The sequence below is a fragment of the Stenella coeruleoalba genome, assembly GCF_951394435.1.
Source record: "Stenella coeruleoalba genome assembly, chromosome: 11".
Taxonomy (NCBI): domain Eukaryota; kingdom Metazoa; phylum Chordata; class Mammalia; order Artiodactyla; family Delphinidae; genus Stenella; species Stenella coeruleoalba.
Genome location: NC_137157.1, coordinates 9,661,863 through 9,686,258, shown reverse-complemented (window position 1 = coordinate 9,686,258; position 24,396 = coordinate 9,661,863). Strand labels below are relative to the sequence as shown.

Sequence of the window (24,396 nt, the reverse complement as noted above, 5' to 3'; positions counted from 1 at the left end):
GACACACACGAACACAAAAAAAACACATCGAGAGGGACTTCCCCAGTGGTCCAGCGGGTAAGACTCCGCACTCCCAATGCAGGGGGCCTGGGATCGATCCCTGGTCAGGGAACTGGGTCCCGCGTGCTGCGGTGAAGAGTTCGATGCCGCAGCTAAGACTCGGCGCAGCCAAATAAATAAATATAAAAAAACCCATAGAGACAACACAAGAGACACATTCAGAGACACATACGAGACACACAGACTCTGTTCAGAGACAGAGTGGGCAGGGGCAGGCCTCAGGGGGTGGCTCAGCGCGAGGAGGGCTCTCGATTCGCCTGTCTCCCCAGGCCGGGGACTCTGGAGAGGTGGGCCCACTCACCTGGGGACGTGAAGAAGGTTTTGCAGAGCTCTCTTGCTAGTGGTGACGTCTCAGATCTCCTTGATAATATTCACCCTTTGGCCCACGGCCACGGGGACCTCCAGAAATCCAGGATTCTGCCCCAGAAGAAAGGAAAGGGAAAGAAACACGCTTTTCTTTAGTGCCTGTTAATCAGGTGCTAGGCAACTTTCCTACCCCCTATTAGCTCACTAAAGTCTCTGAGAAGTGAGATGTAAGGTGACCATCACCTTTACCGGAAGCTGGGCTTGGAGAAATTAAGGGGCTTGTCCAAGGAAAGCATCTGGTGAATGATGAGGCCAGAGGGTCTGACACGCCACGGATGCCAGCCCCCAGGTGGTCCCCAGGCTCGGGGCAAAGCATCAGGGGAAGAATCTGTCCCTGGAGAGTCGGGGTGGGGGCAGGGAACCCCAGGGCCGGGATGAGCTTGAGGAGGTCTGCCGATCTGTCTGTGCTCCCAAGGCGCAGGCCCGGAGCTGCCAGGAACCTGGCCGGGGGAGGCGCACCAGCCAGGAGGAAAGCCGCCATTTCTGAACTGTGCTGCTCCACGTCAGAGAAGTAGAAGCTGGCAGGGGTCTCCTGCTCCTGGGTCAGCCTGACATTAGATGGAAAGGCCCCCTGCCCACTCCCTACCTGGCTCTCCACCCCAGAGCCCAGCGGTCAGAGGCCAGAGGCCTGCTGTCCTGGTGGAGGGGGCATGTCAGCGACCTGCCCGCAGCGGCAGGGACAGAATCCGGCACCTGCGGGAGAGCTGTGTGACTGTGGGTGTGGCTTTGCCTCCCTGGGTCTTGGTTTCCTCATCTGTCGAAAGTGGAATAGTGTCATCTACCTTGAGAGACCGTGGTGAGGATGAAATGAGAACCAGCAGGGAGCCTCGCACTTACCTGCCGGCTCCCTGGCTTCCTTCCCAAACTGGTCTACAGGCAGGCCTTTCTGAAGGTGAGCCAGATGGTCCAGGAAAATGGGCCTGGGGTCTCTGCAGAACACTGCACTTGTAGTCTGCTCTGGATTCCCTTCTCTGTGAAGTTCCCATGGCTGTGTGACCCTGGGCAGGATACTAAACCTCTCTGTGCTTCAGTGTACTCACCCTGCGTCACCAGGTAAATTACAGATGTGTGAGTGGCTGTGAGGAATGTCCCTGGGTTTGTTTTGTTTTCTTTTCTTTTCTTTTTTGGGAAGGAGTGTGGAGCATGGCAAGAGTCCCTCCTCAGGGTGACTGTAGGCTTGGGGTTGGGGGCCCTGCTTTGGATAGGACACTCCCAGACACAGAATGAAGTACCAAGGGTCTGCCTTCTTGCTTTCTGGGAGGGCTCCCTGGGGGCTGAGAGGGACTGGCCCAGCCTGTGTTTTTCTCTGGGGCCTGGGGTGACAGTATTTAAGCCCAGATGCTCTGGCCTGGGTTGGCCATTGGAGGGGGAGGGGCTCAGAACTGCCCCGCTTTAAGCAAACCCACTGAGCAGAAAATCCAAAGGGGCCTGAAAGGCAAATTTTAGAGCACTCCCTCAGTCTATGAAAGGATCTTTATTTTATAAAGAGCTTCGCAGTCAAATTCTATTAACTTGACCCCTTCCTTGGGTGGGTGGGGGTAGCACCGAAATGATCTCCCAGAAGAGGCGGCCCAGCATGGGGGGAGGTGCTCAGGCATTGGGATTTCGGGGGGTCCCGCTGGAAGCCCTTGGAACAACCCTCTGGGAAAAGGGGCAGCAGAGTGTGGAAGTGGGGGGGTGGGGGAGGAGGGATTGGTGACCTACCGAGGGAGTCACTGGGTCCCGGGTGTCTGCCCTGGGCCAGGGCCCGAGCACCGGTACCTCTGTTGTCATGGCAGCCCTGCGAGGTGGGGCTGTCGAGCAGGCAAAGTTACAGGAGGGACGTGGGGCTCGGAGTGTGAAGTGGAGGCACAGGGGCCTGGCTGGACCACAACTTCAGTAACAGTGGGGACCTGCCTGCTCTTAGGTGGCTGTCTCAGTACCCACACAGGCGCGGCACACAGCAGGTGCTCAGTGTTTGCCAGTGAAGAGCGGAAGGAAGTCAGGTCCGACTGATTCAAAGCCACCACGCCTTTTCCCACTTGGGCCCAATGAACCCGAGGAGGTGGCCTGTGGCCCCCTGGGCCTGGGAGGAGAGCAGGGTGTGGGCAGAGCCGGGCCGGCCCTCCCAGCGCCCTCCTGCGGTCCCGGCCGGGGCAGTCAGGGACGAGCCATGTTATGCCCACATGTGTCCACGAGAGGTCGCCCCGCACCGCCAGCAGCGGTGAGACCAGCCTCCCAGAGGACCCCTAGTGGTGGAGGAAGGAACTCACCTTGGAGGAAGCAGGATGCGGCCCGAGCAGAGTTGGAAAATTGTACCATGGAAGCGTTGGCCGGAGGGCACTGCAAAAGCGGTACAGAGGAGGAAATGAGCCCAGAGCGGGGTGGCTGGTCCTGGGGACCCAGAGCTAGTCCACGGCAGAGCCTAGAGCTCCCCTCCCAGGTCCTCATCTCCTGGATCTGAAGAGGGCCTGCTGCTGGGGCTGCTTTGTCTGGGTTTCCCTAGACTTGTGGACTGCAAGGTGGAGATGGGGTCGGGGAGGGCAGGGCTGGTGGATGGGGAGCATGGGGTGGGGCCACGGGGTTTACTTGGCTGTACCCAAGGCCACGACCCTCTTGGTAGCCCCTCTTCCAACAGGACGGGCCCAGCTGGTCATGCTGGGGGTACAACTCGGCCTCCTTGATGTGGGAGCATTACCAGGTGAGGTAGGTACCCCAGGGGGTCGGGCGGCTCTGTCAACTTGGCCTGGCCCTCACTGACCCTGGAACCCCACACCCAAGGGGCAGGGCTGGCGCTGGATGCCCAGGCAGCTGGGCCCTGCTGAGAAGCAGTGAGGCCAGGCCATGCTGGGCCTTGCGGGCTGGGTGAGGAGCTGGGTTTTATCCTGGGGCAGTGGGGAATCTATTGGGTGGGGCTTAAACCAGGGAGCAGCGTGGTCCTTCTAGTCATGATGGGTGAGTGAGATGTGGGTAAGGGAGCTGGGTTAGGAGGCCGTGGTCTCCTGGGCCTACAGTATAACTCACAGCCCAGCTCACACTGACTAGCAGGGCAGGTGACTGGCCCACTGGCTGTCTCCTGTCAGCCCTCCGAGCTGGGAGAAGAGGCCGGGAGACCTTTTCTCCTGGCTCTCTGGCATCATGATCCTTCAAGAAGCCCTCCTTGGTTCGCTGCTGCCGGTTGGATGACAGGTGTATGCCTCACCCAGCTTCGGTTTCAGCTCTGTCCACTCCCACCCACAGTGACTTTAGCTGCAATGCCCTGACCCCTCCTCACCTCCCTGGGACCTGCAGGAACCCCTTCCAGGCCCAGCTCAAATGCTATTTCCTCTGAGACGCCCTCCTGGCCAGTCTGGGCAGCAAGGCCTCTCCCTGGCACCCGCATCCTGTGGGAGCTCAGCGCTCACCGTGTTAGCAGGGTTCTCAGCCATGGCCCGGGGTTAGAGCCACTGCTGAATGTAGGGACTGGCCCAGCATGCACAGCATCCAGTGAGAGGGATGTCGGAGAGAGGACAGAGGGAGTCTGGGACAGAGGGGCCCGGAGGCGAGGGAGAAACCAGCTGAGCCCCACCCTCGAGTCCCTGAATGTCCGTTCGGCACTCTCGCTGTTGGTCAGCGAACTTCTCCTTGGGTGACATGGAAGAGCTTGTCCTTCTCCCGCAGCGTGACGTGGCTGTGTAGACGGGGTGGGCAGAGAGCTCACCCCGTTCGCCCTGGCCCTCCTGCAGGACTGTGGCCCCAGGCTCTGTTGGGCAGCCCCTCTCTCCACAGAGCCCTTGCCACCCTTGAAGTCCTGCGGCTCCTGAAGCCCCCACGGCTTTGGGCTAAGTGCCTCCAGGGGCTCCCGAACTGGGGGCAGGGGGGATCAGGCAAGGGATGCCCTGGCTGTGACAAGGCCACCTAAAGGGGCCCAAGAGGAGGGGGAAGCCAAGTGTAGCAGCAGGGCCACCGAGATGAGTCCCAGGATCTGGAAGTGGTACCATGGCCGCTATGCAAACAGCTGGAAGGCCAGGCAGCTAGGTCGCCCAGGTAGCCTCAAAGGGGGTGCGGATACTGCGAGGATAGAGTGAGGTGGCATCTGCTGGAGCCAGCCACGGAGGGAGGGCCATCTCCTGCAGGGGTGCCCAGAGATGGAGTCCAGGGAGGGCCCAAGGCTCTGGGGATGCAGTGGAGGCGGGGCAAGGGAGGGAGCCCTAGCCAGGTAGGCTGGGGTGGGGTTAGGAGCACTGATAAGAGAAGGGGCCGCAGGTCAAGGGGCCAAGGGGAAGGCAGGGCTGGGCTCCGGGCTCCTCAATAACAGAATGCTTACCCTGCCCCACTCCTGGCCCTGGACAAACCTCCAAAGAAGCTGGTCCATCTCCAGGGTGGCACTGCCCCTCCCAGGTCCACAGGGGCTCTAAGCTGGGGGTGGGGGAAATGCAAGGACCACCCAGCCCAAGGAAGGATTGAGCGACCCCTCCCCATGCCTCCTCGAGGCCCTCCATCCAGCCCTGCGTTCCCAGCACTCAGTGGGTCCCTGCACACTGTTGCTTCCCCCAATTCAGCACCCTCTCCATCCCGGTGCAGGCCTCCCCCTGAACCCCCAGCCTGCCCGCTGTGTGGCAGCTAGACCCTGCCACGCGGATGCTGTCACCTCCTTCATTGCCCCCACTTCCATCCTTACTGCAGCGAATAAGGCCCACGAAGGCCTGGCCCCTGCCTGACTCTCCGGAGGCGTCTCTCAACTGTCGCCCCAACCTGCTCATCTCCCCCGCCCCCGCCCCACCAAATGGCCTTGTTTTCTGAAAATGTCACGCTCTGTCTTCAGGGCTTGTGTACACATCCCGAGTTCTGCCTCAATTCCTTCCCCTCGCATTGAACTCAGGTCCATTTCAGTTCAATGTCCCTCCTCTGTCTCAGCGCCCCTCCTGGGTGCACCCATGCCCACAATGGCACTTTGCACGTGGAGCTGTCCTGCCAGCTCCATGTCTGCGGAACTGCAAGCTCCTCCGGGTCGGCAAGCGTGTCCCACTGTCCCATGTCCCTGACCCCAGCAGAAGCAGCACAAAGAATGTGCTGAAAGGTTTTGCAAATGATAAGGGCATTCACTTAACATTTATTGAGCACCAGCTGTGTACAAAGCCCTGTGCTAAGCCCTGTAGGGGGTTATATAATGCAAAGCCCCTCGGCTCCAGGCTCCCGAAAAAGCTCCAGACTAGACAGTGTTCAAGGGAGAGTTTCTGCACCTGCCAGGGCCATCGGGGGCTTCCGCAGGGGACTCTGCCTGGAACACGCGTCTGCTGGACACCCACCAGCTTATCTCTGCTCGGGCTGCACAGCGTTCTCCAGGAAGCCTCTTTAGAGCTCGTCTGCCCTAGACTGTGTCCCCAACGGCAAGGGACCACAGTGGGTGCCTATTTCCTCTGCACAGGGCCTGGCACCTCCGGAGCTCATTAAATCATTGCTGGGTGATGGCTGGGAAGAGCACCAGGACAGCAGGCAGAAGGCGGTCGTCACAGGCCAACTGGGGGTGCAGGGTCCGCGTTGAAGGCTCCCCTGCCAATGACGACACTCTGGCAGAGGCTTTAATGGCAGTGGCTCACCCCTGACCCCCTTTCAACTGCTGTTCCATAGGCCTGACCCTCCCAGTGACCTCTGGGATAGGAGGACAAGGACTTCACCCCACTTTACCCGTGAAGAGAATGGGGCTCAGGGAAAGGGACTCACTCAAGGCTACACAGCCAGCAAGCGGTGGAGCTGGTGTTGGAACTCGGGTCTGAGCACAACCTCTTGCTCTTAGCAAGCCCTTCTAGCCTTGGGAACCCACGCACGCTGCTTCTGAGTCTTCAGTTTCCTTATGAACCAGATCAAAGGGGAGTGACTTTCTGAGTCCCAAATAAACCCGAGGCCTCCTGTGAGGGGCCAGGAAATTTGGCCGAGGGCATCAGAAGTCAAGGGACGCCCCTGACCCAGCTGTCACTCATGTGACTGCCTCGTGTGCCCTGGTGCTCTGAGCTTCCCGGAGAAGACTTTTCCTCTCATTTATCACCCATCCACCCACCCATCCATCCATCCATCCATCCCTCCCTCCCTCCAACCATCTTTATTCACTTGCTCGCTAGTCACAATGCATCTTTGATACGTATCAGGCCCCGTGATAGAGAGATAAGCCATAGTCTCCACCATCAAGTCAATAAAACGTAGCAAGTGTAGATACCAGGACAGAAGATGAGGCACCGTGGGGACACCGTGGGGACAAAGTGACCCTCTAGATGGAGTGCCCAGGGACCACAGGGGGGGAAGAGTCCTAGAGGAGCTGACACCACTCTTACCACGCCTCTGAGGCTATTGGTATGTGGAGGAGAAACCTCTGCCCCAGGCCAGCCCCCGCTTCGGGCACATCCCAAGTTCTCTAGGAAGCCATTTCCCTACTGTTAGGGCAGGGGCTCCTCAGGGAGTTTCCCCGGCCATTCTGAGGCTGGAAGGACAGACACAGACGGAAGGTCTGGTCCCCGCTGTTTGGGTTCCTTGGCCACTGGATGTGTGTGTGTGTGGTCACCCCGCCCCTCACGCTCTGACCCTGCAGGGCACCGGTGCCGACAGGGCCTTGGAGGTAATTACCTACCTGCCCTGCTGAGCCCCACCTTCCACACTCCCAAGTCTCCCAGTAGAAGTGGGGGCCCGAGGGCAGCAGATGGCTCCCCAGACTGGCCCTGACCCCAATCCCCAATCGGCACTTCTAACCTTAAAGCAATTCCACCTCCATGGCCACCATCTCCTTGGCGCCCCACAGTAACCCTGGGAAGGAGGCAGGGCAGAAGCTGGGAACCCTATTTTGCAGGTGAGAAAACTGAGATCTGAGAAGCACAGTGGCTGTCCCAGCTGGCGGGCAGACTCCCGGAGAGGTTTAAGAGCTGGGCTGGGGTGTCCTGTAGGCCTACGGTGAATCTTGGCTGTGAGACCCCGAGCCTGACCTCTCTGGGATGCCTCATCTGTAAAAGGGGGATGCTGGGAGAATCTCCTCACAGGGGGGACGCACGACTTAAATGAGATCGAGTTTGCAGAATGCTTAGTGCAGGGCCTGGCACGCCTGGGGCACCCGACAGTCTGGCAATATTATGAATACAGATCCAGGTCTGCTGCCTCCGCAGCTTGCCCTCTTTCTACCCCACCCGCCCTCTCCCGCCCCATCTTTCTAAGGATTGAAGACAGCAGCTGGCAGTGGGAGGTGGTTGCTTTAAATATGAGATGAGGAGAACAAAAGGAAAATAGAACAGGGTGGTGGCTCACGGCTAAAATTGAACAATTCCCCTCCCAGACTCGGGGGAGGGGCCTGCAGGACACCCTCCGGTTTCTGCTCCCTGTTCCCGAAAGGAGCTAAGCCTTGCTTCACAAGCTCCGTCGGTCCTGCTGCGGGGAGGGGGAGGCGCTGGCCGGGGAGCCCACAAGCCAGGGGACACCCCTGCCTGCCCGTAGGCTCTGTTCTCCGGAGGAGCAGCAAGTAGGCTAGGCGGGATCCTGGAGCTTCTCTGCATCGCTTCCAAGAACATTAAATATTCACCAGAAGATCTCTCCACAGGCCCCCCGCGAGCTTCAAGGGCAGCCCGTCCCCTTGGCAGCGTGCGCGCCGCCTTGGATGCCACGGGCCCCATTACCAAGCCCTTGCTCTTCACCTTCTCCCACCGACTGCCTCGGTGCCCCTGGCCCCCTCCCACCCCCACCCCCACCCCCACCCCCGCGGGCCCCGGTGCGGTGACCAGCGTTTCATTCTCCCTGGCCGGTGCGCACTGCTCTCCCAGGCAGAGGGCTGGGGCCTGTGACTCGGCCTCCTGACGTGTCCAGAGAAGGCTGCGATCTCCCCTACGCCTACTCTGGCTGGGCCCGGCAGAGGGGACTGAGGTGTCGGTGGGCGAGTCACCGCTGCCCACGCACAGACGGCTCCGGAGGGGCCGGGGCTGGCGGTGGCTGCAGGGCTGTGGTCGCTGCCACCATTAAGTGAATGCCGGGGGCTGCGGCAGGCCGAGCAGAGGGCAGGTGGAGGCCTGCTGCCGGCGGAAGGAAGCAGCTGGGAGCCCGATGGACGGAGGTGTGGACTGGCCGTGGGGACCCCAGCTGTCCACTGGGCGGGAGGTAAACAGCAGGCCTGTGGACACAGCTTGTGCCCTGACAAGCAGGGCCGCTGAGGCCGGCAGGCCGGGGTCTAGGTCCCGGCTGAAGTCGCTTCCTAACTGGACCTGGGCGAGATACCTCGCCCGCCCAGCCTCAGTTTCTCCATTTGTAAATGGGGACGGTGATCTCCACCTCGGAGGTCTGTTGAGGATACAGGACATCGCGGTCGTAAGGGAGGGAGCCCAGTGCCTGCCAAGTGGGGGACACTCAACAGCTGGAAGCTTCCTTGTCCTCAACCCCAGAAACCCCTCACCGGGCTTCCCTGGTGATGCAGTGGTCGCGAGTCCCTCTGCCGATGCAGGGGACATGGGTTCGTGCCCTGGTCCGGGAAGATCCCACATGACGCGGAGCGCCTGGGCCCGTGAGCCGTGGCCGCTGAGCCTGCGCGTCCGGAGCCTGTGCTCCGCAGCGGGAGAGGCCACAGCAGTGAGAGGCCCGCGTATCGCAAAAAAAAAAAAACCCTCGTCTTCATCCCGTTCCTCCTCCCTCCGCCCTCTTGGGAGCTGCACCCCCAAATCCTCCACTGCCCTCCACATCCATCTCACCAGCTTCCTCAGGCCCCCGTTGTTCTGCACATGCCCCTGCCCCCTCACCCGAGGGTGCCTTCCCCAGGCGTTCCCCCGTCTCATCCCTCCCCTGGAAATGCCACGGCCTAGTTCAATGCCACCTCCTCTGTGACACCTCCCCCAGTGCTCTGGGCAGTGAGAGCTTCTCCCTTCCCCGAACCCCGCATTCCCCTGAACCCCACCCTCCCTCCCCACTAGCAGATTACTTAAAGGCATCCTGCTTTTCTGCTCCTGGGTCTGCCTCCCTCAATGGACTGCCAGCCACTGCCAAGGCCAGTGTGTTCCGACGCGTTCCGCATCGTCACGACCCTCTCCTGTTGCAGCCCCTGTCAGCAAATGCTTGTTGAATCACTGGCCACGAGCGGGGAGGGGCCTGGGAGGAAGGTCAGGGTGACCACGGCTGGCACAGGTCTCAGGGAGCAGAGGGAAGGAAAGCCACTGAGGTCAAGAGAAGCAGTGTCTGGGAAACAGCGGCGACGGCCCCGGGTCACCCGGCCCAATCTCGACAGTGGGCGCACGGCCCTCTGCGAGGACGGGCCCGCCGCAGCAGACAGAAGGGGCACCACTGTACTGAGTGCCTGCTGGGGCCGGCACTCAGTACCGTGCCGGCTTGTAAAATCTTGCTGAATTTCCACCCCGTCCTGGGGGAGCTGGGTGTCAGCACCCCATCTCCAGCCGGGAAGAGAGCAGCACGCCCAAGCACACACAGTGTGCACCACAGGGCCAGGTGCAGGCCTGAGACTCCCAGCAACCTCAGGAGCTGGTTCCTTTTATCCCCATTTTATAGACAAAGCCACTGAGGCACAGAGAGGTTAGCAAGAGCAGGGCTGGGCCGGAGCCGGGTCTGTGGACCTCAGAGCCCGCATTCCCCACTGCCACCCCGCCGCCTGGGATGCGGGCTGAGCCTGTCTTACTTTTTGGCACCCACGTGTGGCAGATTAAAGGAGAGAACAGCCGCAAAGCCGGCAGTTACTAAACCACAGCTATTCCAGGCCTCGGCACCCCCTCTCCTTGCACTCCCATCTGCACGCCTCGCCAATCTCCCGGCAGCACCCAGCGCGGCACAGGGCTCGGGCCAGCGCAGGTCTGAGGTCAAGGAGCTGCCCCCCGCGCCCCCCAAGTCCCAGAGGGCCAGGACCCGCTCCACAGTTAGATCCAGGTGGTCAGCCTTGGGGCAGTGACCCTGACTTCTCCTTTTCTTCCCCATCGCACTGAGCTCAGGACCCCACCACACACAGCAGCAACCCAGCAAGCACTTGTGAGGCTCTCGGGTGGGCCGACGATGCTCTCCTCCCAGCTCAGCCGCTCGGGTCTCTGGGCAGAGCTTAGCTGACTGACAGGATGCCGTCCAGCAGAGCTGCTGACAGATCCCATTACAACTGGACTCTCAGCCTCAGGAGGCTGTGACCGGGCCAGGGGCCAGGACTGCCAGGTCTGAATGTCCTAGGTGGGCCATCTCAGGAGGCCCCGTGAGTGCAGGGACAGTGGGCTGGGGAGAACAGGCTGCCCCAGCTCTGCCCAGACCCGGCATTTTGGGGTGTGAGACTCAGATTCCGGAGCCAGCCCCTGAGCTGAAGGGGCTTCTCGGGCCTGCAGGGCAGCCCCTCCTCCTCAAGCCATTTCCGCCTCTGTGCGTTTATCCCCACCGTTCCTTGGCCTGGAGCATCTCCTCCCTGGGGAAAATCCCACTCTCCCTTCAAGAACTGGCTTTCAGGGCTCCCCCCCCGCCCGGAGGCTCCCCCTCACTCTCTGGGCTGGGCATGAAACCTCCTTCCACCCAACCACGTCCTGTCCTCTCTTATTACACCACTTTTCACATCCCGCTGAAACAATCGGGTTCAAGTGTTCTGCGACAGACTGTGAGCTCACTGAGGGCAGGGTCTGCGGCTTCTCCATCTTTGCGTCCCCACTCCCGGGGCCTGGCACTCAGTGCTGCTGAATAAACATCTTTGAACTGAACTACATTATGTGAGACCGAAAACGTCTTTATAGTGGCTCAGTCTGGCCACCAAGGGTGTCTCAGTCAGCGTCCACGGGGCCCCATCCAACTGCGCTCAGTCCGCACCCGTGACGGAACGGGGAGGGGGCAGGGCCCAGGCGCGCGGGGCCGTGCCTGAGCACAGGGTTTCCGGCAGCCTTGTGGTCCGGCCAGAAGCTTCCCCCGAGTTCCTGGGACCCAGCACAGCCTGAGGATACTGGGCCTGCCTTCACTCCAACCTCGAGAGACTGTAGATCAAGATCAGTTTTTGGTTATTTTAATTGTAAAAACCAAGACATTCATATAAATTAGACCGCTGTGTAAAATAGGATTCGCCCTTCTACTAAAACCCTTCTCCCCACACTCAAAAAGAATATAGAAAAGCCAGCAGAGATAAGAAGTACAAATCAGCATGCGGTCCCTGATGAGAAGTGGCAGGCCAGGTTTCCCTGCTGAAACGGGCCTCACGGCGAGGGCACTCCTGGCCCAGGCGTCTCACCGGAGGTCAGTGACACTTCGAGAAACTGCGCAGTCGCAGCTCCCACACCCTCAGCCACTGGTTACCAACTGCATGGGTGAGGCGGGGTAACAGGTTCACGCAGCCTGGCGGCTGGGGAGCGGGGAGGGGACGGAGGGCGACAGGCTGCTTGGTCCTCACGTCAAAGCCCGGGGCTGTGGAGCTGTCGGCCCAACGAGATGCAGTGCCTTGTTCAGCCCGGGGTCAGGCTGGGAAAGGGGCTTCTGGGGTGGGGTGGGGGTCACCACTTCTCCGGAGGACAAGGAGAGACGCCAGCGACCCCTGAGGACAGACTCCCTCTCGAGGCCGTCTGCATACGGCCCGTAAAGACGAGGACAGCGGACACCTGCCTGCAGTGCTGCGGGTGGGAGCGAGGGGCTCCCGGGCTGTGAGGGGTGAGCAGCCAGCCGGAAAGGCGGGGCTCGCATGTCCCTGTGAGAGCAATTCCACCTCCCCCGCTCCTTCTACCCTGTCGCATCTCCCCACCCCTCCCCTGCCGCCCCCTCACGCCCTGGGACTCAGCGTGAGACGGCTGCGAGCCCGGGGCAGAGATGTCAACGAATTCACACACTGGGCGCGGCTCAGGAAACGGTACCCAGGACAACAGAAGAGAGCTCGCTTTCCTTTGGAAAGTCAGGAGCTGCCTGGGGCTGCTCCCCATCCCAGAGGAACAGCAGGAAAAGGCCTGCGGGGGACGGGGGCAGGGGTGGGGGACAGTGTCAGGAGCACTTCCAGACACACACAGCCAGGGTCCCCCCGAAGTACAGGTACAGGAGGTTCTTCACCTCATGTGTGATCTCAAAGCCGAAGCCTTCGCCGATCACCACGTGCCAGGAGGAGCCGAACTTCTTGTCCATCGTCTCTTTGATCATCTTGGCGGCGCTCTGGAACCAAGAGGATGCTCATCAGAGAGGGAGGTTTCGGGGAGAGAGTGGGCATGAGTCAGCGCCTCTCCGGAAAGCACAAGTCTTGGCAAGAAGAAAGGCCTGTTGCCTGATATCGCTGTTCTGCTTACGGAACCTTCGGACAGGGTTTCCGCACGGGGACCCTCCTGCCAGGGGCTGTCGTTACACAGGGACAGGAAACCAGACACTACCTCATCAGTCAGAAGACACTGGTGAGGCGGTAGAGCGGGCCTCGGGCCTGACACAGGGCCCCGGGCTGGAGCTCTGGCTCTGCCCTTAGTGCCCGCGTCCAGTGCCAGGGCCACAAGGCTGTTCTCAGCACTCAGTGAACAAGCGCCCGGAGAGCACGCCGCAGACTGCACGGACTACCATCGTCACCACGAGGTGTCAGGCTTCCCCTCAGGGAACAGAAAGGCTTTTCCCCGACGGGCCTGGTGGGCTCTGGGACAGAAGCTGGCCTGGCTCCCTCCTTCCCGCACTCACTCTTTCGAGAAGAGGCCTGGGGGTGGGGCGGAGGCCCGGCCTTTGCGGGGTGAGCCCCGTGCTTAGGCACCTGCTGAGCACTGGCAGCCCCCTCACCCCTGGCCATAGACTAGGCCACTGGGTGATAAGAAATGGCCTGTGCAAGGTTCAAGAGCTAGGAGGGGCTGGAGATGGGATGTGCACGTGGGCCTCCCTGGCCCAAAGCCTGGGTTCTCACTAGCCAGGGTCGGCCTCATCACTCAAGCTGCCATGACACCGACTTCTTTCTTGCTCACCACCAGATTGATGAGTGGCATCCCTGTGCCGACGCTGATTGTCGCTATCGCCAGCAGCTAGCGCGGTCCTGGCACAGGGACGCGTCTAACATCTTTCTTGCATGGATGAATGGATGCATGAATGAGCACCTGGGTGGGCCTCTGTTCTCCGCAGGGACGGAGCCAAGGGGAAAGGTGCCCTATTCAGCAGCCCGCCTGAGACGGGGAACGCGGGCAGGGGCGTCACGGAAAGCCCTCTGGCTCTTCTCCCTCTAGGGCTGGTCGTGAGCATCGGATCAGTACCGGAGACAGCACCGGTCTCTCCCCTCACCGGCCTTCCCCACGGTGTGAATGCTTCCAAGGAAGGCTCTAGCCTGGTCCCAGCAGGACTCTCTGGGGCTCGCTGTGGGGACTGGGGCCACAGGGGTCACCAAAGACACGAGGGGCCACCTGCACTGATGGCAATACCTCGTTGTTGTTGGAGAATTTCTCACAGGCCGTGACACACAGCTCCATGGTCTCCACTCGCATCTCCTCTGGCATGTCCGAGTGCTGGAGACAAGGCAGGGGACAAACAGAGAGAGCCTCAGCCTGTGACCTGCCTCCTGGGCTGGCCTCCGTCCCAAGCGTAAGGCACGGACACCGGGGAGCTGCCCCGGCACAGCCCCGGGCACAGCCCAGAGAGATGACCCATCTCCTGACGGAATCATGCTAAGCCTCGCGGGCTCTTAGGCCCCGGGCCCCTGTGCGACCAGCGTGTTACAGCGACAGGCATGGGCTGAAGGCTGGCCCAGGCGGGAGCCTGCCGGCCACGGGAACGGTTTACCAGTAGCCTCAGAGCACAGCTGACGCGCCCAGAAGCCTGAAGAGACGGTGCGGCCCCTCTGGGCGCTCCTTCTCGGGCCGCTTTGCTGATGTGTCTCCTCTTCTGGGCTTCGTCTCCACCCAGCTACCTGCTCTCTAGGGACCCCCCCCGCTCCACGGATTCATGCATCTTCTATGCGGGGAGGGCTCCCACATGTTCATCCTTGGCTTTAACTTCTTTTTTGGGCTCCGGATTCCTATGTCCAACTGCCTACTTGACCACCTCAGATGTCTGAAAGATAACTCTTGATTTTTCCCACAAACCTATTCCTCCGTCTTCCCTCTCTTGGTAATCAACACAGTTTTCTCTCCCAGGCTCAGGACGAAATAAACCCTAGCAGCCACCCTTGGCCTGCTCTCCCCCGTACCCAGCATGCAATGCGCCAGTGAATTCTCTTGCTCTACCTTCAAGATCTGTCCAGAATCCTACCATGTCTTGCCACCTCTATCTACTCTGTGACCTGGACCCGGCCACCCACATCTCTCTGGGCCTCTGCAATAGCACCCTGACTGGTCTCCCCACTTCCACCCTGATTCCCTAAAATCCATTCTCCTTCCAACAGCTAGAGTGATCTTTTAGAAATACTAAACGTAAAACGGATCACAGCACTCCCACTCCTCTGCTTAAAGCTCTTTACTGTTCCCTTTTGAACTCAGGATAGAATCCACGTTTCTCACCGTGGCCCCCAGGTCTCTGGGGCCTGGCCCTGCTGTCACGCTGACACTCACGTCCTGCCACCCCCTCAGCACCTGTTCCAGCCACACTGGCCTTCTTGCTGTTCCTCCCAAACGCTGGGCTTACTCAGGCTTTCTGTGCCTGCTGCCTCCCCTGCTTGGGGAGTGTTCTCCCCCAGACTTTCACAAGGCTTGCTCCCTAATTTTATTCAGGTCTCTGATCAGAGAAACCTTTCTAGAAGACATCCTCTATTCTCCAGCCCCTTATACCTGCTTTATTCTTCTTCATAGCACTCATTACCTGAAATTATGTTCTTTAAACCTTTCTTTCATGTGGGCCAGGCCTTTGTCTTGTTCACTCCTACATCCATAGTGCCTAGAACAGTGCCCGATATATAGCAGGTGGCCTAAATAAATAATTGTCGAGTGAATGAATGAATGAAAGGATGAATCACTGTTGACCCCTCGGTCTCTAGATCTGGCCAACAGAGCCCTTCTTAACTTCCTCCCACTGCTGTTCTGCAGGGGACAAGCTCCCCCTGCCTCTCTCTAAGGCTCTGTGGGGCCTGCTGGCTACCTGGCTCCCTCCTCCAGGGCTTACCCTGACCAGAGGAAAGGTCTGCAGTCGTTTATAATCAGCCTCATCTTTCTTCCCTTCTGTTTCTCCCATGATCCTTCCTCTGTGACCAGGAGGAGAGAGTGGGGCTTTCAGGAGGTGCTGGGACTGGTAATTAAGACACACCCAGGAGATTCAGGAAGCAGGCCCAGCCAGCTTGGTGGGAGCAGAAAATGTCTTTCCCCAAGGGGTGCTGCAGAAAACAGGAAAAACCAGGAGAAACGAGTTGGCTTAAAAACCACACATCGCAAATTAGAAATGTCTCAGTAACAATCTGACACCTCCCCATCTCAACTCCTCTGCATCCTTTCCAAATGGCCAGCAAGTCTGCAGACGGGAGGATGAGTCAACACGAGATGCTGGGACCCAGCTAAGAACACGTCGGTACGAGGCTGCAAGCCCACACTGTCATTACCAAGACAAATACTGACTGCGGGCCAGGCTGAGGGTGGAGCCTTGAGCTCGCAATTAAGGAACGTAGCTTCTCTGCATGCCCACTATGTACGCAGTCCTTGCTCCCCAGCAGACATGGTTAGGAAGTGAGATGTCAGGTCACGTTCAACAGCCCTGGGTTTATGGGCAAACAAGTGCCTCCTTCCGCAGGTCCCTGCTCTGTGGGAGGAAGGGGACCAGCAATGCTCTGTGCCCTCCCTGGCACACCTGGCAGCCCAGCTCTTCTCATCCACTCCCTCAGGCCACCCGTCTGGCCGGCCCAGGAGTTGGGAGGCTGAGGCATTAGTACCGGTGCTACCGCACACTAGCTACATGGCCTGGACCTCAGATTCCTCATCAGTAACATGAAGGTAGTCCAATCTATCTCATGGGGCTGTTATGAGAATCAAATGAGACAATGTACGCCAGGCACATGGTAGGCATTCAGTAAATTGTGCTTCCCTCCCTCTGGCTCCTGGGGGGAGCATACAAGGATATGACTGAAAAGTTATAAAGCTAATACACATGTATAGATTTTTTTTTTTTCTTTCCAAATCTAGTTATGGAAAAACAGATGGGGCTTTTTCTAAAGAGATGGGCCTGGATCCTAAAAGACTGGAAGCAGTGCTGCAAATTCTGGTGTTTCTCTTTATCCTATAATTCAAAGAACTTTTAATCTCAGAAGTACTACTAACACAAATAAATACACACTGCCATGTCGTTAAGCCCTTTGTGACCATCCTTATTGGCCAAATACAGCCAAATAATGTTATTCCAGCGCTTCTCACATTTCCAAATACATCTGCTTTCAGTGCACGACCACCGAACCCTGAAGATGCCTAGCGTAGTAACTAACGGGCAACTAACGGGCAGGTAACGACGAGCGACGTCTCTTGGCTTTCCTTTGGGCCAGACACTGTTCTAAGCGCTCCACGTGTGTTTACTCAGCCCCATGCCACCAACGACCCCACCAGTTAGGGCCTGCATGAATGGAGGGTCGCTCAGCTACTGAGCGGCAAAGCTGGGGTTTGATCTGGGCACGGTCACCCTAACCCCTCCTCACAAGGCCTCTGCATGGCAACGACACACAGCGGGCGCCCGCACGCCTGACCTCTAGGGCGTGACCACTAGCACGGCTCCTGTGAGCCCAGCGGTGAGAGGAAGGTTTGATCTTCCCTTTCGGTGTCTGCTGTTCCGATGCTAACTTGACCCTTGTTTGGCCAAGCCTTGAGCTTTCTGTGCACTTTTTCTGGGCTGTGCTCTCGAGCTTATCCCACTCTCTGATGCTGCAGAAGTCCTCAGCGCCACTCCATGTGCTCGGCTCCCTCGAGCGAGGCTGGAAGCCTGGCACCGACCCCACGCCCCACAGCATGGGTATGTTCTGATTTCCCAGCGGACAGACAGCCCCTGTTACCTCATCGTTCTGGGCATTTGTACCATTCAGATATTAGCAGTTTCTGTTTGTCTCTATATATAAGCCTGCAAATTACCAAGTACAATCTCATTGTGCTCTCTGCTGAAGTGTCTTACTTCACAAAAGCCAGTGAATCATTTCGTCCTTTCTCGTTAATGTTAGGGTCCCATTGCGCCCTGTCCCCCTAGCTGTCTTCGGTAAAGGCCACTTTATTGCCTCCTCTTCCACATCACCAAGGGGTGACAGAAGGTGCGGGGCCACACTGATGATAAAAGAATAAGGGCTTTAAGCTTCCATTGCCTCCTGAGGTTTTCAAGCGGGAACAACTGACAATGCTGAAGCAGCTGCTTAGGGCCCTTCCACCTGAATATTTCAACTCAATCCAATTCATCCTCTGGGCTAAAAAGCGCTAGTGTGGAGGGGAGCTCGGTGGCAACTGTGCATACGTGTGCCCTCGGGGAGGTCAGGGTCTGTGACCGCTGCTTGGACTCTGCTTCAACACATAGAATCCTGATGAAACAAGACTTCAGAGGTATTACCAAAGCCCCTTCTTCAGGAACAAAGTGGAAAAGCCACTGGGACAGTTTTTTTTTAGAGGGGACATCACCTTGTAGAGAAGAGAAAGTACAGGATCACGAGGCGGAATATTAAGGCTGGAATACTAGCTCTGTAACTGAAATCAATTCTGCCCTCTTCCTTGCTCTGCAGCCTTGGGCAAGTAATTTAACCTCCTGAGTCTTGGTTTCCTCCGTGAAATGGGATAATCCCACCTTCTCATTCTCAGAGAGCTGTCGAGAGCACCAAGCAGATGCACGTGAGCGTTCTGAAATCACGGAGCTCCCCGCGCTCAGCATCACGCTGCCCCTACAGCCACCATGTTAGCAGCCAGCACTTCGTCAATCTCATTCAACCGCATTTATTCAGGACCACGACTGCAAATACTTTTCCTACCCACTGCACGTACTCCTGGGGATCCAAAAGGAATGAGACTCACAGAATGAAAAGGAACAGTTATAGATTATGTGTTTCCAAATCCAGAGAGGTAGGAGAATTTTTTATGATGCTGTATCATTATAGTACAGCTACAGTCATTCAGCCACGATTTTAAAACCCTGCCGATAGAATGCTACCGAAAATAGCAGAACTAGAGGTTTTAATAACCTTATAAATCTTCCATGCAAATGAGTGTGTGCCTGACAGGATCAGGCCAGGAAGAAGTTGCGTCAGGTCTAAAAGAGAGCCCTTTAATAATGGAAGCGTGCCCCTGGCCAGGGCACTTGAATCTCCTGGGTACCAGAGCTTGACCGTCCCGGGGCCTGTCCTGGCGCACAGAGCCAGTGGCAGCCTTGCTCCCTCTCTGCCCTTTAGTCCCCTCCTTACCCAAGGGCCCCTCTGGAGCTTTACACAGCCTCGCCCATGTCTGCTGCGAGGCTTCTCCTAGGCAACAGGAGGCAGAGGCAGGGCTCTCCATCTTATCCTCCTGTCAAAGCCTGTGCCCCTTGTTCTTCTGTGGCAATGACCTCAGTCACTATTTATTATTTTGCTTTTGAAGTGTTTGGGAGGAATCCTTAAGAGGGTTAGGGGATGTGGGGAGGAGGAAGGAAAAATGAATGAATTCTGGGAAATAAGGTCAAAAGTGTCAGCCAGCACCCCGACCCCCCACCCCAAGCCACTCAGCGCCTGGAACACGCTTGGCTCGTGGACCACAGCTCGCCACCCCTTTACCACCTTCCAGCATCCGAGAGGTGGGAGGACACGCTTGGCGCACGGCATCGTGCTCCACAGGCAGGTCTGACTTCACACCTCGGTCTGTCTCGGGTAAGTGTTTACATCTCTAGGCCTTGGTTTTCTCATCTGGAAACTGGGCCTAAGAATAGACTCTGCCTCACAGTAAATGTCAGCTCTTGCTACTGGTGTGGAAGGAAGGGGAAGTGCAATGCCCTTGTTCATATCCCAGCCAACTAAACAGCTAAATGCTAGGCCAAACAAACCAACACTCACCGAGTCCCCCCCGGTGCTGTTAGTACTGAAGGAGGAGGGACTCACAAGGAAATCTGGTAAACACAGTTGGGCCGGGGGCTGTAGTGTGGTGACACTGCGCTTTCACACTTACTGCCTCATTTCAGCCCGTAACAACCTGTGAGGGCAGCACCCGCTCCCAGTTCTCAGACAAGACACTGGGGCTCAGAGAGGTTTGCGGGCTGGCCTGTGGGCACACAGCCAGCAATGACAGAGCCAGGAGCGGAGCCCATGTCTCTTCTTCTGAAGCTACCTTCTGTGCTTGCTTTCTTGTCACAAGCAAGTAGGAAACAAGACAGTAACACAAACAATGTCAATCCTCGGCAGCCACTGGTCCAGCCCCCTGTCCAGGCAGGCCTCCGACTTCCAGCCGTATCGGGGCTACACACACACTCGGCACCTTGGCTATCCTCCTGCCTTTCCCTGACACGTCCGCCCTCTGCCTTCTGGCAAACAAAGGGCAAAGCTCGTAAGGTGAGGAGAAAGGAACCTAAGGACTTGAGAGCGTTCGTCTAAGATGTCAGTGGTGACGTCAGGAAACAACACGGAAGATGTGGATTCCACAATCAGTTTAAAATGCACCTGGGACTTCCCTGGTGGCGCACTGGTTAAGAATCTGCCTGCCAGTGCAGGGGACACGGGTTGGATCCCTGGTCCGGGAAGACCCCACATGCCGAGGAGCAACTAAGCCTGCGCGCCACAACTACTGAAGCCCGTGCACCACAACTACTGAAGCCCGCGCGCCTAGAGCCCGTGCTCCGCAACAAGAGAAGCCACCGCAATGAGAAGCCCGTGCACCGCCAGAAAGAGTAGCCCCCGCTTGCCACAACTAGAGAAAACCCGCACACAACAACGAAGACCCAACGCAGCCAAAAATAAATAAATAAATAAATGAATAAATTTATTTTAAAAATGCATCATCTACTATAAAAGAAAGTTTTAAGAGTAAGAAAGAGACGATCGCAGGATAAAGAACAGTCCTGCTCAAGAAAAGAGTTACCCTTCATGCACACCAAGCCTTTTTTTTTTCACATCACCCTTCTTTTTTCTCATTTCACTGAGGTCCAGTGAAAACTTCTGATGTGTCTTAAACCAGGGGGAGGGAAGGAAAGAAAGAGGGAGAGAGGAAGAGAGAAAGATGAGGAGGTAGAGATCAAGACGTTTTCTTTATGTATAAGATGGTGCAATAAACAACACTGACTCGTGTGGTACACCCTCACGGACATACCCAAATCCAAACATTTTTGTCAGGATACAAAGTACAACAAAAAGCCATAACTATCACAGACATCAGCTCCACAGGAGAACAGATGCTTACTACAGACAGCAGACTCCACAGTCTCCCACCCCCCACTTTCCCACCTACCCCCTCCTTTCCCACTCAAGAGAACAGATTTGAACGTAAGGGACTGAGAATGACGTTATCACAGAAATGAGTTGGAGTTAGCCCTGATTTACTTTTTTTAAAAAATCAGTCACAATCGCTAACTATTGGTGACATCTCACAACCAGTCACGACTCAGCAGTGCTTCGTGAGTCCAGACAATCACCTGGGGCTGAACGACTTGCTCTGTTCTCCTGAACACCGAGAGCACCAAGTCCAATGTCTGACCATGGCAGAAGCCCAACAAATATCTAAACTGTAATTAAATTATATTTCATTTGCCCCCTGGGAAGGGAGAGGACCTATCAAATCCATTCAATAACACTTATTAAGCACTGACCCTGAACAAGACAACAGGACGGGTGTTCATTTACTCCCCCTAAGAACTCTGTCAGATGGGCACTATTATCCCTACTTCTCTGATGAACACTCAGGCTGAGAAAAGCAAAGTGACTTTCCACCCGGCTAATAAACGGAGGAGCTAGGATTCAATCAGCTATATATGACTTCAGGATTAAGCTTTTCCAACTACTCTGCTATAAACAAGAGACAGTCTCTGCTTTCAAGGAGGATACAATCCAATATGACAGACCCACACACATACACAAGGAATTAACTACGGTTCATGGCAGAGAGCAGTAAGCGCCACAAGCCGGGTGCAAAGATAGAGGAAATAGGAGAATTCTGGAGGCGGCAGAGGACAGCAAGAAAAGCTTGGTGGTAGGGGCAGCATCTGAGTCAGACCTTAAAAGGTGAGTGGGAATCCTGATGGGTGGGTGAGGTGAGCAAAGACCTTCCAGGCAGAGAGATGAACACACACAGTGATGTCAAAGCAGAAAGCTCAAAGCGTTTTCTGGGAAAGTCCAACAGTCCAATTTGGCCTGAGGACAGAACTTGGCAAGGGAGAAAAGAGAAAGTAGGCTGGGAAGAAAGACGGGGGTCAGGTTGTGGATATACAGCAGGGCCCTAAGACCCAGGCTTAAGAAGTATGGATACTGGGGTCAGGTTGTGGATATATAGCAGGGCCCCAAGACCCAGGCTTAAGAAGTATGGATATTTTTAGTGGAGAAAGAGAAGCTCTTTGGAAGTGTCTTGGGGGCTGGTGACATGGTTGTGTTTTGGGGCAATTATTCTGGTGGGCTGGGTTAACAGGAGGAGAGACTGGAGGTAGGAACACCAGTTAGGAAGCTACAGCAATGGCCCGGGTGACAGGCATTAAAAACTTGAACCAGGACGGTGGCTTTAGGCATAGAGAGAATGTGAGACCCTTGCAGAGGCCCAATCAAAGACTTGACACTGCCTAAGTGGGACGGGCGTGGCAGAGTGATGGAGGATGCCCCAGGAGGATGGTGACGCCACTGAGACAGACAGGGGAAGTCAGGTAGGACAGATGGATAGATAAAGACGCGGGCTGGTCTGATTTTTGAACTGCTGAGTTTAAGCTGTTGGTGAGATACACAAATGGAGGTGTCTCATCAGGAGCAGGGAATCATGGAATAATGGATTATCAGGGCAGGAGGGAAGCCACCAAGGCCAAGCACCACATCAATATATCAATCTCTACTCCAACCCCCACTCCCAAACTCTCCCTAACCACGGAAGCCCAGGAGAAAGATCAGAGCTAGCGATGTGGATTTGTAGGGGAAACGGAGAAATGACAGCTGACCATAAGGGAGCTGGTGACACTTCTCAGACGGGGAAAATGTGCGGAAATAAGAGACAAAGGAAGGAAGTTCATATTATCCTCAGAATCCCCAAAGGAGATGTGCTGCAGGTTCCTAATTCTATATATACTCAGACTGGACTCCAGAGAGATTAGGTAACTTGCTAGGGTCCTGTAACTGGGAATCCAAATTAGGTTTGCCAAGTCCTTTTCACTACACCCGAAACTTCCCAAAAGGACCACATCGTCAGGGAAGCCTACAGTTGGGTCAAAGAATCACATCTTAGAACGTCAGCGTCAAAGAGACCTTAGAGATCATTCAACCTAACTTCCCGTTTACAAATAGGGAAACTGAGGCCAAAAAGGGAAATGACCAGCCTCGAGTCCCAGCACGTCGTCAACTGCCCAAGTCAAGCGGTCTGGGGGGAGGCGATGGCGACCACCGGCCCACCCGCGGGAGGAGGGGGTTACCCTGCGAAAGATAGGGGCTCAAGGCGCGAGGAGGAGTTGGGTTAGGGAGGACGGGGGATCGTGAAGCTGGAGGGGACCTCGGGAGGGTAGGGAGGAGCGGCCTGCAGAGTCGCGACGGCGAAACTGTCTCGACAGAGCTCGCAGGTCCCCGAAGTGGTGGTGGAGGGAAATGGGGGTTGGGAGGACCTGGAACTGGGGACCAACAGGCAGGAGGCTGAGGTGGGGCCTCCGCGGTAGGCGAGGCCCCGCCCGCCCCGCAATGTCTCCCGGCCCCGCTTCGGGCCGGCCCTCCCCGCCCGGCTGCCCACCGCTCCCCCGGGCCTCACCTGCTCCCGCGGGGGCCGGAGCCAGGGCCTCAGCGAGTGCACCCCCGCCAGGGTTGTCAAGGAGGGAAACAAGAGTGTCTTAGCAACAGCAAGGAAGTCTTGCCCCCTCACCGGACGTTGACGGAAATTTTACTTCTTATTGGTCAATAAAAACGTCAATCAATGTTGAAGGGCCCACAACGTAGAGATTTGTGCGGAAAGGGGCGTGGCTTAGAGGTTGGGGAGGTGGGGCTTCATTTATAGTTGTCTTAAGTGAGCCTGAGGAGCCGGGTACCTTAAGAAGTTCTCATTTTAGAGAAACTTTGAAAAGCAGTATTGCCTGGAGAGTTCCTTTTAGTCATTCGAAATAACAAATGCAATTTGTCTGTGTCGTGACCCTAAGATGCCACTTTATTGGGATCTCAAAAGCCTAATATTAAGTAGCATTACAATGAGTATCGCACCTGATTCTCACCACAATGAGATGTGGTTACGAACACCATTCGAATAGTATTCGTAACCACATCCATCTGAACTAAGGTTCAGAGAGGTTAAGTAGCTTGTAAAAGGAAAAAATCAAGGTTAAGTTCCTGGAGAAGGAACCCAGGGGCTCTTGCACAGCAGCACACCCTCTTATAGTTGCCTAGTCCTAGCCCGTGGGAGACATTGTACCATCTGACCTAAAGATACCATTGTCCAGAGCCTGCCTCTTCTTTCCCTTAGGAGAAATTAATCTGAACATATGAGTACAACTAGGGAGAAGGGAAAGGGGGGAGGGGAGAAGAACCTGCAGATTCAATTATTTGATTGGTGGATCAAAGGGTCAGTGGGGTGTTCCATATTTTAACCATCTACCCTATCATGATGGGTACTTAGGGTGGAACCCCACTTCACATTCATTGGCATTTACTGGGAACTCAGCCCTGGCCAGGTGCTGATGATTCAGAGGGGAGTAAGATGAGGACCTTGGTCCCAGAGAAGGCACAGTCCAGTGTGGGGAAAGTCATGTCAACAAATAGATAGAGAGTAATTCATTCTACCTGTGCTCTGGTAGAGGTGTGGGCAAGGTGCCGGTTCTCTCCAAGGAGGGAGGAACTAACTCTCGGAACAGGTGGTGCTTGAGTTGGCTGAGTCTAAGATGACCAGCGGCTAGGAGGGTCCACACAGTTCACTGGGGAACTGCTGGTGGCTCCATGAGGCCTGGGTAGATGATGAATGTGGTGCAAGTGGGAAGGGGGATGGTGAAGACAGTGGAAGTGAAGACGCAGAGGGAAGTAGGGCTTTGAATGCCAGGTTCAGA

General features: G+C 56.7%; 1 protein-coding gene across 3 annotated transcripts; it reads right to left on the bottom strand.

Annotated features, from left to right (window-relative positions):
- Positions 1–378: 378 nt before the first annotated feature.
- Positions 379–23,197, bottom strand: DNAL4 (dynein axonemal light chain 4). 3 transcript variants are annotated; one of them, XM_079938214.1, is made up of 6 exons: positions 23,118–23,197; positions 15,394–15,601; positions 13,722–13,805; positions 12,397–12,495; positions 2,679–2,748; positions 379–477 (listed from the first exon to the last, which is right to left on the bottom strand). In XM_079938214.1, exons 2-6 carry the CDS (start codon positions 15,460–15,462, stop codon positions 398–400), a joined length of 402 nt encoding a protein of 133 aa, XP_079794340.1. In that variant the 5' UTR covers positions 15,463–15,601; positions 23,118–23,197; the 3' UTR covers positions 379–397. The 3 variants fall into 3 exon arrangements, with proteins under 3 accessions (XP_079794340.1, XP_079794342.1, XP_079794341.1); XM_079938216.1 differs by lacking the exons at positions 379–477; positions 2,679–2,748 and adding an exon at positions 11,395–11,774; XM_079938215.1 differs by lacking the exons at positions 379–477; positions 2,679–2,748 and having other exon boundaries at positions 11,395–12,495.
- Positions 23,198–24,396: the final 1,199 nt, after the last annotated feature.